Genomic DNA, 16770 nt, shown 5'->3' with positions numbered 1-16770 from the left:
GTGACAGTGATAGAACCTAGAATAAATATATCTTCAAGTTTCTGTGTGGGAAGGTGGCTATAAATGTGTCTAGAGGACTAGGTTTGGGAGGAAAACCAGGGATTCTAGATAGCAACATATACACCACTGTCAACATGTACTGAGTTTTCTTTTGTATACCATAATGCACCAATCAAAACTGTAGAAAGAGCTAATGCACTGTTTTGCTTTGTTTTCTTCAGGATCTAGCAGATCCTCGCAAACTGCCGCCTGTGGTTGGCTGGAAGAAATACCCACTGTTTTTTGGGACTGCAGTATTTGCTTTCGAAGGAATCGGTGTGGTAAGCGCTTTTCACTGACTCTTCAAAATCACTGCTTTTGTGCTGGGGATATAGGCAGTTTTTCTCCTGTTGTTATTTTTTTGGTTTTGTGAAGCACTAATCTCCTGTGTTGGTATGAAAAGGATTAATTTGTCTGGTCAAATAAGGTGAAAGTTGTGGGCACATCCCCATGGCTTGATTGCTTAACCCTGCCTCAAATTGCAAAAATGCCTTTAGTCCCAAATAGTGTCAGGAAAATCCACAAACACCTGAGGTTTATGTCCAAAAAGGAGACAGAGGAGTCCGGCATCTTTATTTAAATAAAGGGAGAGAGTCCTCTGGGGCACACACCTGCAAGGTTTTCTCTCTTGAGGTTTCAGAGGGTGCAGCCTCCTTTTATCCTAAACTCCCTGCTGCATGTTGCCCTCTTCCTTTCCTTTTTGCTGAGGTGCTTGGAAGGTACAGCCATCCTGAAGTGCCTACCACATATTCCCCCCTTGAACCTACTATTTTACCCCAAAGTTCAGAAGTTCAGGCTTGTGCAGGCCCACTTGGTTGTTTCAGGAGCCAAGCTGTCAGAGCTCTGTAATGAACCTGCTGCCCAAAGCCAGTAGAGACATTAAGACCCATTTCAAGGATGTTAACACCCATACTTTCATCCATCAAATTATTTGCAAAGACATTAGCTTTCCTTTCGCTAGTTAACCACTTTGGTTCCACATGATATATTTTAAAAGGTAGCTAAAGTGGCTTCTGGGAATGGTAGATCATAAATTATTGGGGAAATTTCTGTATATACTTTATTTGTTATATATATACATACTTAAGCAAGTGTTATGCCTAAAGTGTATGCTTAAAATGAAAAAAAACAACCAACCTCTCCTTCTGTCCCCACCCCATCCCCCAAAAACCCTGAACAAACCCAAACTAAAACAACTCCAAAGCAGCATGCAGTTAATCTGAAATGATTGTCTGTCACTTATACAACATAGAAGATTTTCAAGTCTGTTTTCTTTTTTGGATTTGTCAACTCTGACTTAAACCAGATGATTTTACCTTGCTGCTGTTTTATCAGTGGCAGAAGAGCTGAGTAGGAAATCCTTTTACCTTTTGTTACAAAAGTATGTTTTCAATCTATTTTCCACTGTTTCTCGCTTGTAAACTGATTTATTCAGAGGTTTAGCTACCATATATCTGAGTGTATCTGAACTTCTTTCGCTTTGTCATCTGGAATTTTCATTATGAGAAATCAGCTGTTTGTCTGAGATTATTTGATGCCTGCAGGTCTTGGGCAAAAAAGCCTTCCCAGGCTCAGAGAATCAGACTGGGCTACACTAAGCTTGTAACTTTTTGGTTATATAGTCTGCCTGGGACAGGCTACACTTGCTGTGTGTGTCATGCACAGTAGATCTGGTGCACGTCCCAGTTTTATCAGGTTTGCTCATGTACTGCATAGCACACAGGTATTTGTAGCCAGGGAATCCCAAATGAGAGCTCTGTAAGCCTCGGGAAGGTGGTGAAGGCTTATCATTTGGTAGCAGTAGTTTATTGAATTATAGGTAGGGAATTGCTTTATTGTAATTATTTTCTGGCACATTAGAACCCAAATTAGACAGCTCCTTAAATTTACATCAGTAGTAGCAGCATGGACTTCTGATGTAAACCTCTTAAAGAACTGCCCAGAGCATTTGCTTGTTTGACTCCCTGGTTGTTACTAAGGACATCTTTAAGAACTCCAAATTTTTTTCTTTTATTCAAGAGCCTAATGATGTAGGCTTTATTCTATTTGTATCTTTAAAATGTAAAAATACTACTTTATATTATTAGATATTAGTGCTATGTATGTATTGCATGTATTTCTGCATAGGTTGTCTCTTTTTTTTACTTGGTCATAATTTACTCCCTCTTCAAAGTAGATGGAAAGCATGGTTGAGTTTTCACCTTGTTATTAGTATTTACAAACTAATTAAATGTTTATGTTTATTACAGTTTAGTACACTTTGTGTGTGTGCTTGCATTACACAAACCATTAATATAACATGGCTACCTTTACAAACTGAAGTGAAAGTGAAAATCTATAGCTTAATGTCTGTTCCTTATATGCCTAATGATATTAAGATGTCCCTGCCTCTCAGGGATATTTTGGGCACGCAGAATGTTTGCTGTGCATGCTTATGCTGCATTTGCATGCACTATAGAGAAGAATCTAAAGAAAAAATTATTTCATATATTTAAGAAAGTTGTTGAAGCATGAAATAAAAAAAAGGTAAGTGAAGTAAAGCAAGACAAGACATTTCCTCTTTACATAATTAGTATTTAATGTAATTCTTGGTGAATGATTTAGTTGATAACTAGTTATTACAGCTGATTCAGTTACCATCATAAATCTGTTCTGTAGCTGGTGTGTGTTAACTTTGTTACCTCCTGTCTTACTGTCATTCCTATATCCGTGTGTTTGAGTTGTTTTGGTAAGGAAAAAAAAAACTCCATTTAATTAGATTGGCTCCTTAGTCTACTCTGTCTGACTGCAGGCACTTAAAATGGATTTGAGTAATCTTGGTCTTGTTTTTAGAGACTTGATTTTAGGTTCTGTTCTGGAATGTCTTGCAAATATCTAATATTACTGTGAAGCTGTCTGAATATTATTATAAACAGAAGCCTTAAGGTCTTAATTCTCAGAAAAGTTGATTTTGATTGCTTAATTTTATACAATAAGTTGGCATAACAGTTATGAGGTCTCATTTTTCCTTTTCCTTGAATGTGTGTTATGCCATTTCTCATCTTGAGATCTGCCAGATTACTGGGTGTTATGAAAAGAGACAATGAAATTCTGAGGTTTTGGGCTGGTGCAGTCATCTTAACCAGAACCTGACAAGACAGGAAAACTGCCCTCAGTGTATTTGTTTGGGGTTTTTTCATCCCATTGTTCCGAAATACATTTATCTTACTGTTTTTTTTTCCTTTGGTTTAGCACTTGTCATTACTTAAAACATGACTATAGTTCACTAGTAACTAATAGAAATTAGTGACCCTAGTAAAACAGAGGACCTGTTAACTAAATGGAACATGTTTCAGAGAGCTGCAATGATTCAGCAGATTCCTACTAGAATTTTCCTCTTGATCTTGAGAGACCACGTTTGCCTCACAGATGATAAGTGTGTGAACATGGGTTTTGGTTAAAATCTATCATTAGCTTGGGACTGATTAGCTGTCATAGTGTTGTAAGAAAATTAGCAGTATGGATTTTGGAATATTGTTGCTTTGGCTATAGTCGATCCCTAAATAAAGATACTTGAAGAACCTCAGTTTTACTGCCTTGAGTCTGTAAAAACTTAAACACAGACTATTTATAATTGAAATATGGGATCTCAAAGAAACCAAGGTAGTGTCTAGAAAGTAACACTTGAGTGGTACTAAGAGCTAGTTTAAACTAGCCAGTATTATAAAACTATTTTGAGATATATTTCATTAAAATCAAAACAATTAATATGATGAATTGATTATATTAATGTGATGAATTGAGCTGTTCATATCTGCCTGTGAGATCCATCTCGGCTCTTACTTGATGGCAGGTTTGAGCAATTTTGGCAATTTGCTAAAGTCTAGGCAAGTTGGGTTTTTGTTGCTACAATTGCTGTAGCAGGAATAAGGTTAGTGCTGTTGAAGAGCTGATTAATGTTAATTCATGCTACGCTCTGAGTGATGCTTGTAACAGGATTAAGAAGTGCTGCAGTCAGTTGCTTGTGCTGTTCATTTAGTTGCTGCCACTTAGAGATGTCTGTAAAAATGGGGTTACTCCAGACTGGTCTAAGGTTGCTGCTGCAAATGGTGGCTGTCCTGACAGCTGGGTAGGGATCATTACTGTGTGGGAGCAGGAGAAGTTGGCAGCAAGGGTTCCCAGTGACCCCGAGGTAGCAAACAGCAGCTGAGAGCTCAGTACTGAGCTCCGGGTTACCATTCATAGTATTGAGAGTTGCTTTGGGATTTCATCACTTGTAAATTTAGACTTTAACATAGTCAGGGTGACTTTGTGAAAATCCCACTGGCTGGTGACATCAGTTCAGTTTGAGGAACAGCAGTGGCAACAGAAATGCAGTTCTCCTAAGTGGATGCAACTAAATACCATATAAGATATTTGCTTTTGTTTAAGCCTTCAAGTGAAGATTTTGCCTCAGGGACAGAATGTTGATTTCAAAGTGGAGAAAATGTATCTTTAGCCCTCAGTGAACCTTTTTGAATACAGGGCTGTGTACTGGCTGGGAGATTTGGCAGCTGCTGCTTTCCTTCTGTAGTTTGGTTCTCTCTGGCTGTGGGTTCCCTGTGCCCAATGATGCTGCCTGGCAAATCAGGGGGCTGGTGTTCAGGCCACAGAACAGAAGAGATTACCTGTGCTACTCCTTGAATACAGGAGCTGTGGGTGATGTAGTAGAGTGAAGTTGTCTTTCACAGAATGTGTAACATTATTTTGTAAGAACCATGTTAGAGTGCCTCTTTCATATTCCAGAGGTGAGTAGACCCGATTTTAAAATTACTGTGAGATTTTGTTACTGAATTAAAAGTAACTTCAGACTAAGTTTGTCCAAAATGAAATTAAGAGTCTTGAATGCCCTTTTTAGAAGGGTGTAAGCCAACACCTTCAGGCTTGGCTCTGTCTGCAGCATTGCCATGTGCAGGTAACAGCTTTGCATAATGTTGTGTTTATGTAATAGCGGTTACACTTAATGAATATTTCGCGTCAAAAGTCTGTTTGGGTTTCTTGTTCTAGATATAAAAAAACAAATCCAAATGTGAAAGTGATATTTTATAATAAGCTTCAGGAGGGAGAAGGATGCAATAGAATCATAATATTTAAACAAGAAATATAATTTTCCTATTCTATTACATACAAATATGCTAAATTAACTGCAGTTTTTACAATTGAGTATGATTTTTTTCCCTCCTGTTGAGTGCTGCAGACAGATTAGCTTAGTGAAGAGAAAAACATTACTTTCCAACATTAATTTCAGGTTTGGAAAATAAGACTACTTATATTTTGGCCTATTACTTGAAGATGTCTATTCAAACTGCTTTTGAACCTGGATATCACAGCTTTGCAGCCGAAGATAGGGTGGTATTTGTATTCCAGAAGACAGGCTCTGGAATCACATTAGGCAGCAGCTAACCAATTCCAGGAGATTTAAAAAGAGAAAACTAAGTGGATTATCATTTTAAAATGTCATTATTTGGATTTGGAAAGTAATGCAGATGAGCTTGTTAGGCCTGTGGCTTTGAGATAAAAGCCTCTCATTGTCAAAAACTCTTTTGACAGATTAGTATTATCCTTAAAAAAAAAAAAAAAAGAAAGAAAAAAAGAAAAAAGAAACCCAGGGGCATGCTTCCCTTGTCCTTAACACCAGACTGTATTTATCAGAAGCAGACATTAAACAGGTAACCTGACATCATCTAAATCTACTTGCAGCATCAGCTCTTTGGACCAAGGTATATCAATTCCATTGGTGTTCTTTTTGATGATGCAAAGGCTTGTATCCTCAAAATGTGAAAGGTGAGAATTCTCTGAGGATGTTTTTGTATTTGGACTGGGTTTGATGACTGTGGACATGACCTACTACTAAATGTACATGGTAAATGTGCATTTCAGATGTTTTGTCAGCGAGTGTGTTGTAGCTACTGTGGCAAATCAGGAAACAGGGATGAGCACATAATGTGTTGGAAACAGAGAGTGTTGTTAGATACAGCAGATACAACATCTTTCTATCAGAAACTGTTAAAAATACACATCTGCTCAATTCAGATAAATGTTGATAAAGTATCAGACAACTTGATATTATCTCTTTAGCAAGTTAAATATTCCTTACCAGTAATCTGCACTTCCTAAGAATGGAGAAACTTGCTTTCACCCTGGAGAACCGTTTTTTTTTTTTTACATATTGTACTTTTATTACTTCTTATTTTAACAGCAATTCTTAATAACACAAACAGAAGGCCCCCAGGATAACATTCTTTCAGGCAGCATCCCACACACATGCTTGCAGCATTCAAATGTTTCTTTTTCTACAGAAAACCTAAGATACACATCATTTACATAATTGCAGAAAAAAGGCATTTTAAGTTGACTGCTTACTTGCCTGAAACTTTTCCTAATCATTGTGTGGTTGGTGATTTTGAAGAAGGGGGCAAAGAGCAAGTGTCAGAGTGCCAAGTTGTCGTGCTCTGCCTTGCCAGCTTATGGCAGGTGTGTTTTGGGATCTGAGAAATAGTTTCAGTGAGGTACAGAAGCTAATTTTCCTTTTAGATGTAACCCTGTCTTAGATGGAAGATGTGTCTACCTTAATTATACATGCAGCAGAGGCAGAGGGATGCCCATACTACTTATGCTGATGTTATGTATAATTAAGAAGCATAGTTAAATAATTTCAGGCAGGAATACTTATCCAAATTATTTTGCTTTTTTGGAGCCAGATTTTTTGTTCCCCTGGCCCACCATTCTGTAAGTCCTCTAAACTGCAGCTTTTTTAAACTTAGTTGTGACAGTTGGATAAGATTTCCTTTCTGTTATGTTCTGAGTGAGCACTTACCTGCAGTGTATGGAATTCTCCAAGTAGTATTTAAATGTAAGTCTCCGTTATGTGAGAAAAATAACCCTGAAGATGCAGAAGTGTTGGTAACATTTCCTGGAGAGAGCACCTAGCTAGAGTAAGTACTTACATCCTTGGTTTTAGACTTTCATGTCTGTCATTCAATCAGCAGCATCCTAACTTTACCATCTATAATAGGCTCTGTGCAGGCTTTTCATTGATGAAAGTAGCATTGCAGTGTATGCACATGCTTGTGTCTATATGTAACAATAAATAAAGTTTAAGTTCTAGTTTGCCTCTTAAATATTTTGCCAAAATGTTTATTTTTTTTAAGTTAAATCTGTTGTAAATCATGAATTTACATTTATTGAATAAAGGATGATGGAGACAGCAGCTGGAAAAAAATGTTATTATATGGCTGCAAATACTAGGTATTAATAAACCTATCATTTTGTCAAAGGATTTTTTAACTCAGTAATGTTCTTGAATGTTCACTGAAGAATACCTTTCCTAAACCTAAAATTTTTTATTAATACATGTTCTCCCAGAGTTGAGAGCCCTAATAATGTACTGCTGAACACTCCTGCAGGCATCAGTAATGGCTCCCTAATAAACATTGTGGTTGAAAAATTATACTGATTTCTCAGGAGCAGCAGAAGAAAGCATCCTAAAAGAAATGAGAGAGGTGGAAAGGGAAAATGTTACAATGGTGAAGGTATTTGGAGTGAGAAGATTATAGCAGGAAGTGATGTGGTGTGTGTTCCTCAGCTTAACTTGGTGTATTCTTTGCCTTGTGTTGTTCTTGAGCTGTGTGAGTGTGTAATGGGAAAGGTGATGAGTAGTGCAGCTGCCAAGGTGGGCTGCTCTCAGGGCAAGCTGAATTGTATGGAACTGTTCTAAGGAAAGTAAAATCGTCAGTGTCTTCCTTCTGTTTGGATTGATTGCGGTTTCTTTTCAGAATTGGATGGTTATTTCTTTCAATGATGGCCTTGTAAAATGTAGGATGTGACATGCAAAACACTTTGTGTTTTGGGGTCCTGTTGTTTTTTAGCTGTTGATCCAGGAGTGTATATGTCTGTATTTTCAAGGCTCCTTATCCCAGGGCAGAGAAATTTCTGTATTTAGAGTTATAAAATTTTGTAGGTCCTTAATCCCATTTTTTTTCCTGTCATACTCATTAATCCTCAGTGGAAACCAGTGTAATTTATTTTTTCACTTCTGCAGTAATAAAATTTGCACAGCCCCATGCAGGACCTTGCAATATGTGTATACTTTGTTCTGTGTTCCCTTAGAAACTAAAGCAACGTGTGGTTGGAGGAGCATTTCAGGTAAAAGATAAAAGACCTTTTGGGAAGACATTTTATTTTAAACCATTTGCATTGCAACAGACTGAAGTTTGTAAATTTTTTGTCTCTTGTCTACAAAGAAGCAGGTAGGCATAGGTGAGAACTTAGAAATCATTATAACTTATTTTGAGGGGACTTAAATTCAATGTGGGTTTGATCATTGGCTAGCATAAAAATTTAAGTGCCATTGCAGCTCTGGGAAATTTTGTTTTTACCTTCTGAGCCAGAAAGAGTCCAGAAACACACAATCATATACTACATCTTTCTGTATTATTGCAGTAGATTGAAAATACCCTACAGCAACACTTGCATTTCTAAGAAGTTTTTTTCTTTTATCACTTACCTTGTGGAAATTTTGATAGTAGCATAACTTTTATAGAACATGTTAGACCATAGTACTGTATAGTCTGTAGGCTGCAGTCCAAGTGGCTGGGGGCTGGAACTGTCTGATAAATTAGCAACGTAATTTTCTATTAGCATTTATCTTTTGCTGGATAAAACTACATACTATTGTAAAGGCCAGCAAAGCATATAACACTTCAGTGATTTTGACAGGACAGTTATTTAAAAATATTTTAAAATATTGGTGATTGAACAAAAATGCTGCTTTATCATTTTCAGTTTTCATTGGAGAGAAATTTTTTGGATTTGGTTCACAAAGTCACATAGGGCATGATAATGCACAAACTTGCAGAACTTCTGTTAAATTTCAGAGCGAGGTAAAGATTAAATAAATGTAATAATCAAGAGATAAATAAACTCTTGAACATAATAAAAGAAAAAGCCCTGGAAAGTGCAAAGTTTGGACAGCAAGCTAGGTAAGATTTACACAATTCCTTCAAGCACTGTTAAATCAAGGCCGTCAGAATAGGGCGGTAGATTGGGTTTGGTTTTTTTATGTAGGCAAGTAATTCTTTTTCCTGGTGAAACAAGTGGAAAGGGGCTTTACTGGAGTCTGAGGAGATTGGTTTTTGGAGTGATTGGAATTGCTCAGCAGATTTCAGAAGGTAGTGAGAACTTGTCTTCTGGATTTATTTATTTCATATAAAACTTTTACTATAAAAATTGATGTGCAGTCACCATTTGGCTTGCATTTTTCCTTGGGTAATAGTAGCTGCCCTTTTGTTTGCAGTCATGAGGTATCTGTTAAGGAAAATTGGATTGTTTATTGTACATGTTCTAAATAGTGATGTTCTGTAGCTTAGTAAAGAGAGTGAGCTTTAAAAATGTATCTAAAAGAGATGGAATAGAAGCCTGTTGCTCAAAATATTGCATGGCCTTTTTCTGTGCAGTACAAGAGGAGATGCACTAGGACAGGCAACCAAACATGGTAATATAATAATGATGTATGTTGTTATTATTATTATTTTACTTGAGGTAGCTGTACTTTTTCTGCAGACTGTTCCCCCATAGGCTGTGTGGTTGTAAATCCACCTTTCAGTGAGCAGATGAATTCATTGGTACCTTCTGCAGACAAGAAGGAATGGGCCAGGCTTGCACTGCATTTGTCTGCTGAGGATTTAATATTTTGTCTTTGGAGGTTAGGTAGTTTAATTTAGATTTACATATCTTGAATACCTTTGATATCAGCTTTTTTGCTTTGATTGAAAAGGGCTTTATTTTGCCGCTGTAAAGCATGATTAGAGATATTTTTTTCCCCTGAGTAAATTGATAAATATATTGCTTTTAATTTTCCAAAATTCTCGAGTTGTCTCTAGCTTTAGCCAGTCAAAACTTCTATATAGCTGTCTACCTGATATACTTACTTTAAAAGTGGAGGGGATAAAGGATGGCCATTTTAGTGGGATTTCCTGAGAAATGGAAAGGTGACTGTATGTATTTAAACATTAAGCACGTCTGCTCTTAAGCTATCCATTACAAGATTAGCTTTCAGTGGCTATGAAAATTAAATAAAAGTTTATCTGATTGTCTGCAGGTCGAATTCTCTTGTGGGTTTTTTTTTTTGGTGCAGTTATATGACAAGTACTGTAGAGATTTCTGATTAAAATTAGGCAGTCCCCTGCAGCTTATTTGCAGGAAGACTGTGAGTGTAGCAGGATATTCAAGGCAAGGGATGAGGAAGCAATGGTATTACTGGGAATATTTATACCTACTTCAAGCAGCTTGAAATGAAGGGGAAAGCACTTTGCATAATGGTGATATCAGATTAGCCAGGTTATTTCAAACATTCAGTTATGATTCTTTGCCAATTAATTATGGGTAGTTTTGAACTTATTTGGTGGATGAAAGCAAGATGTACTATGCTTGTTTTGCAATTTTAAGAAGCCAAAGGTTGATTGTAACTAAAACAATCTAATATTAAGTTTCAAGGAGTATAACAGTAGGGATATGTGCAAATGTCTCAAAAATTGTAGGAAGAACTCTGTGAAGCAGCTGACAGAGAAAAATGATAGAGCATTTACTCAGTGAGGAGGAAAAAAAAGGATGGAAATTGAGAAATTATGAAAAGAATAAGTTTAGTCTAAAATATCTGATTTCATAGGTGTTTAGGGTTATGACAGGGACTAGTGTGAAGTGAAGGGGAAAGAGCTTGAAGGAAGCAGAGCATGGAAATCAGAAGCACAGAAGAGAGTCATTAAATAAAAAGGTTAAAAAATGTATATTTGAAACTGAATCTGAACTCATCTCACTTCCTGGTTCCAGAAAGGCAGCAGTAAAAACCGAACTAAAAAGCATTTGTGAAAAGAACCTTGTCTCTTGCATTCAGATGAAAAGTTAGATTTCCTGAAGTCATTGCAAGAGGAGCTGTGCAGGGACTGGAAATAAATTTTACAATGAAGATCTATGCAGTAGCTGCCCACAGTGACTCAGCGTCAGAACAAGCACTGGCTTACATCATATCTCCTGGCAGCCTCTGTCTCCTTGTGGACACTCCACTGATCTTTTAGATCCTGATAGGCTCCAACAGTTTAGGGAGCTGGGTGATTTTGGTAATATACATGTAATTGGTTGTTACTCAGTGTCATGCTAATCCCATGAGTTACAGAAATTTTTAGCTTTCCTGGAGTAGGTTATACTGGATACTCTATCAAACCTGGCTCAAGTTATTTGCATGATTTCTTTGGGGATCAGTTTTTTACTGAGGGAAGCATCTCCTGCTGTGACGACTGTCTTGAGATTGCTGCTGCTGCTCAGAGAGGGTGCTTGAACCTAGGAAGTGCTGAGCAGGGCAGGGACACTCTCACCTGGACTGAGTGATGCATGAAAGGCTGCATTAGCATTCTCATCTGTTCAGCCTGGAGACACATGTAGTCCTGATACTAACTGAAGGATAAGCTGGGAGGAATTAGCATTTTTAAATATAATTTCAAGGTCTACATATGTTAATGTGTCTCTCACCACCAGTCTTATTATCCTGTATTTCTTTTAGTGTCTAATTTCCTTACACTCAGCAAAAATGAGGGGATGATGATATGAGACTATGAGTTTAAATAGATATGTTTTATTCTGATTTACTCATAATTGTACAGGAAATAATTTCATTGCATTTAATGAGTAAACTTAGTTTTGTAGGTAGTTAAAAAGCAGAGTGTGTATGCTTAAGAGCATTAACCTGTAATGGTTTTTAGTTGCTTTTAATTTTTTAAAGTTTTTGTTTCCTTGCAGAAACACGGGTCTTCTGGTTTAAATACTAAACTGGTTGGGTTTAAATGCTAAAGATAAAAAAAATTTCTGTATAGTTAGAAATTTAAAAAGAAAATTTCACTGTTTCCTTTGGACTCAGAAACATTGAGCATAGCGTGTGTTGCTAGTCCTTTACTTCATTTATGAACTGATTTTCAGGTAGACAATTCTATGATATTCTAGTCTGCCTGTGAAAACAACTTTGTTAAAATATAAAAAGATTTTAAAGGGAGATATCCTGGTCAGAGTCTGTTACAGACCACGTCTCTTTTGTATTCTTCCTGCTGCTCAGCACTCATTTGAAAATTGATTTAATTTTTGAAACTCTTCTTTGTTTAAATTTTGCATTCTTCACCAGATCAAGTTACAGTTCAAGTTCAGGTCTTTCCTGGAGGAACATCAGTAGTGGAGGCTCTGATATATATAAAGAAGTTAACATGTATAATGCACTTTAATTGAATAGGAATGAAAATTGCCGCTAAATGTGCACCTTTTCAGGGACCTCTCAGTTCCCAAGTGTGAAATTACTTTTTTGGGATTTGAAATATAGGAGAAATGGAGCTGTGTTATATAGACTGGCAGTGGTATGCTACTACAAGTCAGGAAGTAAATGTCAGTGGGTGACTAGGAGGAAAGGAGTAATTACCATCTAGAAAATAATATGCCAGAAATTCAGATATATCAAGTTGTTAGTTAATTAGTGGATGAAATCTGATTTTTTCATACCTCATATTGCTTAAATAGTAAATATTCAGTCAATTAAAAAGCAATTTTGTATGATGAGCACTAGCTTTTACAGGGCAACCTTATTGCACTGGGACTGTTTGTCTGTATTAGATATGACATAAGTGCTAACCAGGGATGACAAGCTTCTTTAATTAACTGTGCCATCATCAAATATAACCTGCATGTCTACTGAAAGATAAGCTGAACTGTGAACTTTATTCCACTGTCTGTATTGCCAAGATCTTCATTAGCTAATTTCATCATAGTGATGCCTTTTTGGGACTACCTGAAAACAAAGGCCAGAAAAAATTAAGTGAATAAAAAGTGGTTATATTTATTAAAGGGCCTTCAGGTACATTTAGGGCAGATGAAGGCCCCCCACAGGGGCTACATCCAAAAATGAATGACAGGTCACGGGTTTCCATACTTTTATAAGTTTGGTCCATTTGCATATTGGGGATTAATCTTCCAGTTACAGCTTCAGGTAATGAAGACATTTTACCCCAAGTTTGCTGCCCCCCAAATCACTTTTGTTTACATCTCTTGGGACTGAGACAGTAAGGTGTCCTTGATTCTCAGGTCTAGAGAGGAATTGCTTTGTCTGACCAAAATGGAAAAACAGTAGTAACACTCTGTATGGAGTTTAGCGTTATACACTAAAGAATTGCAGGATTACAAATATATGAAAAATAGAAAAGCTGAAATCCTAAGGCATCAGTAGAAGCTTGGATTTTTCACTTAGATGTAGACATACAGTATTATATGTCTTAATCTTGGACTGTATCCCATATTTAGTATTTGAGATGACTGTACAGTTCTCCTGAAAGAGGTGGGGAAAGTGTGCTTGTCTAGGGGTATCCCTGTACCTTCAGCTGATGTTTTAATGATCTGTTTCGCTGGTGAAATTGAAACTGGGAAGAGCAATATGTGAGCTTGTCACTTGGTTTTACTATCTTGCCTGGAAATTTTGGGTGGGTGTCTAAAAACTTAAATTGGAACTTACTAGGAGTATTTTTCTGAATGCTGTAGAGTAAAAGTAAAAGGCAATTCCCAGCAAACTTCATGCAGTAACGGTTGCAACGCCTGTGTCTTCACTTTGAAGTGACAGGCCTGGTGAGATGGTTTGACTATGTGAGACTCAAAGCACTATGTTTAGGAAAAGCAGGGCTTGGTGTGCCTGGCCATATTTCTGTCAGAGAGATGAAAAAGAGCGTGGGACTGCATTCTGGTAGTCATGGACTCCAGATTCCTTGCTGGGAGGGCTGAGGCTGTGTGCTGAGGCTGAACTTGTGTGTTGGTAGGTTTGTCTATGATGGAGGCTGACAGTGCAGGCATACCTGACAGGAACAGGAGAAATATCCTTGGATTCTGAAAAATTTTGTTGCCACAAAAAAAATCATGTTACTCTCATTGCTTATATATTTTCATCTCGACACCATAAGTTTCTCTTGGCAGTTTTTCTAACCCATAAATATTGCTATGTGATTCCACACTGATGCCTTTTTCCAACCAAAAGAGGTTCTTTTCAATAAGCATAGTTTTTCTGTTGGGTACAGGAAGCATTGTGACCATCCAGGCGGTAAAACATTATTGTAGAATAATCTTACTTATTTATGACATAACCTGAATTTTGGAAGTTGGCATTGAAAGAGGGGAGACAAGTAGTTTTACTCTGAGAACATAAAATGTGATTGATTCTCCCTGTATTTCCAGGTACTGCCATTGGAAAACAGAATGAAGGACAGCACACGTTTCCCCCAGGCACTGAACATTGGGATGGCAATAGTCATGGCACTGTACATCTCGCTGGCCACCCTAGGGTATATGCGCTTTGGGGATGAAGTCAAAGGCAGCATAACTTTAAACCTGCCACAGGATAAGTGGTAAGTGCCTCTGTCATTGAAAAGCAGTAATCTAGAAGGCAGGAATGTTGGAAAGGTTGGCCCATGCCTCAGTGCCATCAGGGTGCTAAGACTTTTAGTGTATCCTCAACAGAGCTGTGGTCCTAGCTAGTAATTTCTTCCATATTAAAAGGACTTGCATAGGGAGAGTGATCAATGATATTATAAGTGCTGATCAATGATATTATAAATCATTCCATCTTTAGAAGGACCTAGTTCCAGGACTGTTGAAGGAGGGAATATGCAGCTTGCAAGAAACTGTCACAGTTCTGACATGAGCAACTTTTACCTTGGATATCCTGGTAATATAGTGCCCTTTTTTAGTGTAATCACTGAGTTTTGCAGGTGGCCAAATGGAATAGAAGACATCAAAGATGAATAGGTTTGTAGTTCAAGTGCAAGTCCATGGATAGTGCATATGATGAGTTCCTATCAGGAGAATGAAGCTTATGTTTGCCAGTGTCTTGAGGATACTACAATTTTTTATTTAGCTATTTTTTTTCTTATGTTATGAGGGCTGCACATGTTTCATGCTGAAGATGCACTGAAAATTATTTCAACTGCTGTATAGTTAGTTCTGTATCTGTCTGTGGATGGATATACTCTAGCTATGCTCTAATATAATTTATTTTTTAATACTTTTGTCTAATAGGCCTAAAATTAGGTATATCAGCAGTGCAAAAGTGCTAAAATTTCTATTAAAAATATTTATTAAAATATTTTATTAAAACTATTAAAATATTTTTATATTTTTACTTTTATTAAAACTATTAAAATATTTTAATATTTTCATTCTGATCAGATAATGTTTTACAGATTATATACTTGCATCTAATTCTTCAATGTCTGTTGTAGTAGTTTATTAAAGTAGTGAAATCTCAAATTACTGGCAAAAAAACCCCTGCTTAGATGAAATGAATGTTGACTTTTTTATTTTTTGAAAAAGAGGAGAGCACATGTAAAGAATGTTCTCAGTTTTTAAGTGTTATTTTTTCACTTTACTTTCTTCCTTTTCATTCCTTGGAGTCAATGTGAACTATGCATTTTTAATATTCTTAAGAAGTTTTGTTTAATTGCCAGACTGATTCCAATGTTTAATATATGAGAGTATAAAAAATGTGTCTTGAAGGATGAATGATTTTTCATTGCTAGAACTTTCATCTATTTCTGCCTGTTTGCTTGCTTTGTTTTTATATTGCTGTTGTAAAAACTGAGATTTGGGCCCCTTCCCTCCCTCCCTCCCTCCCTCCCTCCCTCCCTCCCTCCCTCCCTCCCTTCCGCCACTTCCTCCCTTCCGCCACTTCCTTCCTTCCTCTTCCCTCCCTCCAAGATGGAATTGCCCTTAAGTTAAAGAAGGCAAATTTGAATTAGAAATTAGTAAAAAATTCTGTAGTGTGAGGGTGGTGAGGCACTGGGACAGGTTGTCCAGAGAGATTGTGGACTCCCCATCCCTGGAATGTTAAAGACCAAGCTGAATGGGGTTCTGAGTAACCTGATCTAGGTTAAGGTACTACCCATGGCAGGAGAGTTGGAACTGGATGATCTTTGAGGTTCCTTTAAACCCAAACCATTCTTTGATTCTCTGACGTGAAAAAAACCCAAAAAACCAGAAATCTGCAATGTTCACTGTATCAATTCTGTGTGATGCAGCTGAAAGGAAAAATACTTCCATTTCTAATATAACGTGGCAGTCCTTGTTTATAAGATTAGTGAAAAGCTTGTTATGAATGGTAGTTTTGGGTTTATTTGTGCCGTGAAGAGAGGTGTTATTAAAAAACAGGGAGTGAGAGGAATTTGGAATAAGCTAAGGTTGCTACTCACTGTTGTTTTTTATTGTGCTCATGCAGGCAACAGAATGAACTTTATTCTGCATCCCTGCTGTCTACCAGAGCTGTTCACATAGGAGTTTTCAAATAGCTCTTGGCTACAGTGCAGATGTGATGATGATGATATTTGTGCTGATGGCTTTGCAGGCCTAATGCAAGGAAACAGATAATAAAAGAGATGGAAACTGGTGCTCTGTAGGGTTGGAAATTGGCATTATAAGCGTAATAACCTCAAAGCTACTCAGGGCACATATCCACAGTTAACAAAGTCATCTGTTTTTGTCTTACCCTGGAGAGTACCCCAGAGCACCAAACAAAATTAGGAGAAGCAGCTCAGTGGGTGCGTTCAGGGATTGTGATGTACGATGCTGTTGCTGTGCAGGACTGTGGGTTACCTGATACAGTACTGAGGGACAAATGGCTGCAATTAACTGGGCTAGCAAAACAAATTT

General features: G+C 37.2%; 1 protein-coding gene across 1 annotated transcript in view; it reads left to right on the top strand.

The window, feature by feature from the left end:
* The window catches only part of SLC36A4 (solute carrier family 36 member 4), an 87649-nt gene that overhangs the window by 21891 nt on the left and 48988 nt on the right, over positions 1-16770 (top strand). The window contains 2 exon segments of the mRNA XM_009102748.4: positions 222-320; positions 14305-14474. Of these exon segments, the coding sequence (XP_009100996.3) occupies positions 222-320; positions 14305-14474 (269 nt within the window).

Source organism: Serinus canaria, chromosome 1 (genome assembly GCF_022539315.1).
Source record: "Serinus canaria isolate serCan28SL12 chromosome 1, serCan2020, whole genome shotgun sequence".
NCBI classification, from domain to species: Eukaryota; Metazoa; Chordata; class Aves; order Passeriformes; family Fringillidae; genus Serinus; species Serinus canaria.
Note: the sequence above shows the minus strand (reverse complement) of the source record. Positions and strands in the feature narration are given on the sequence as shown.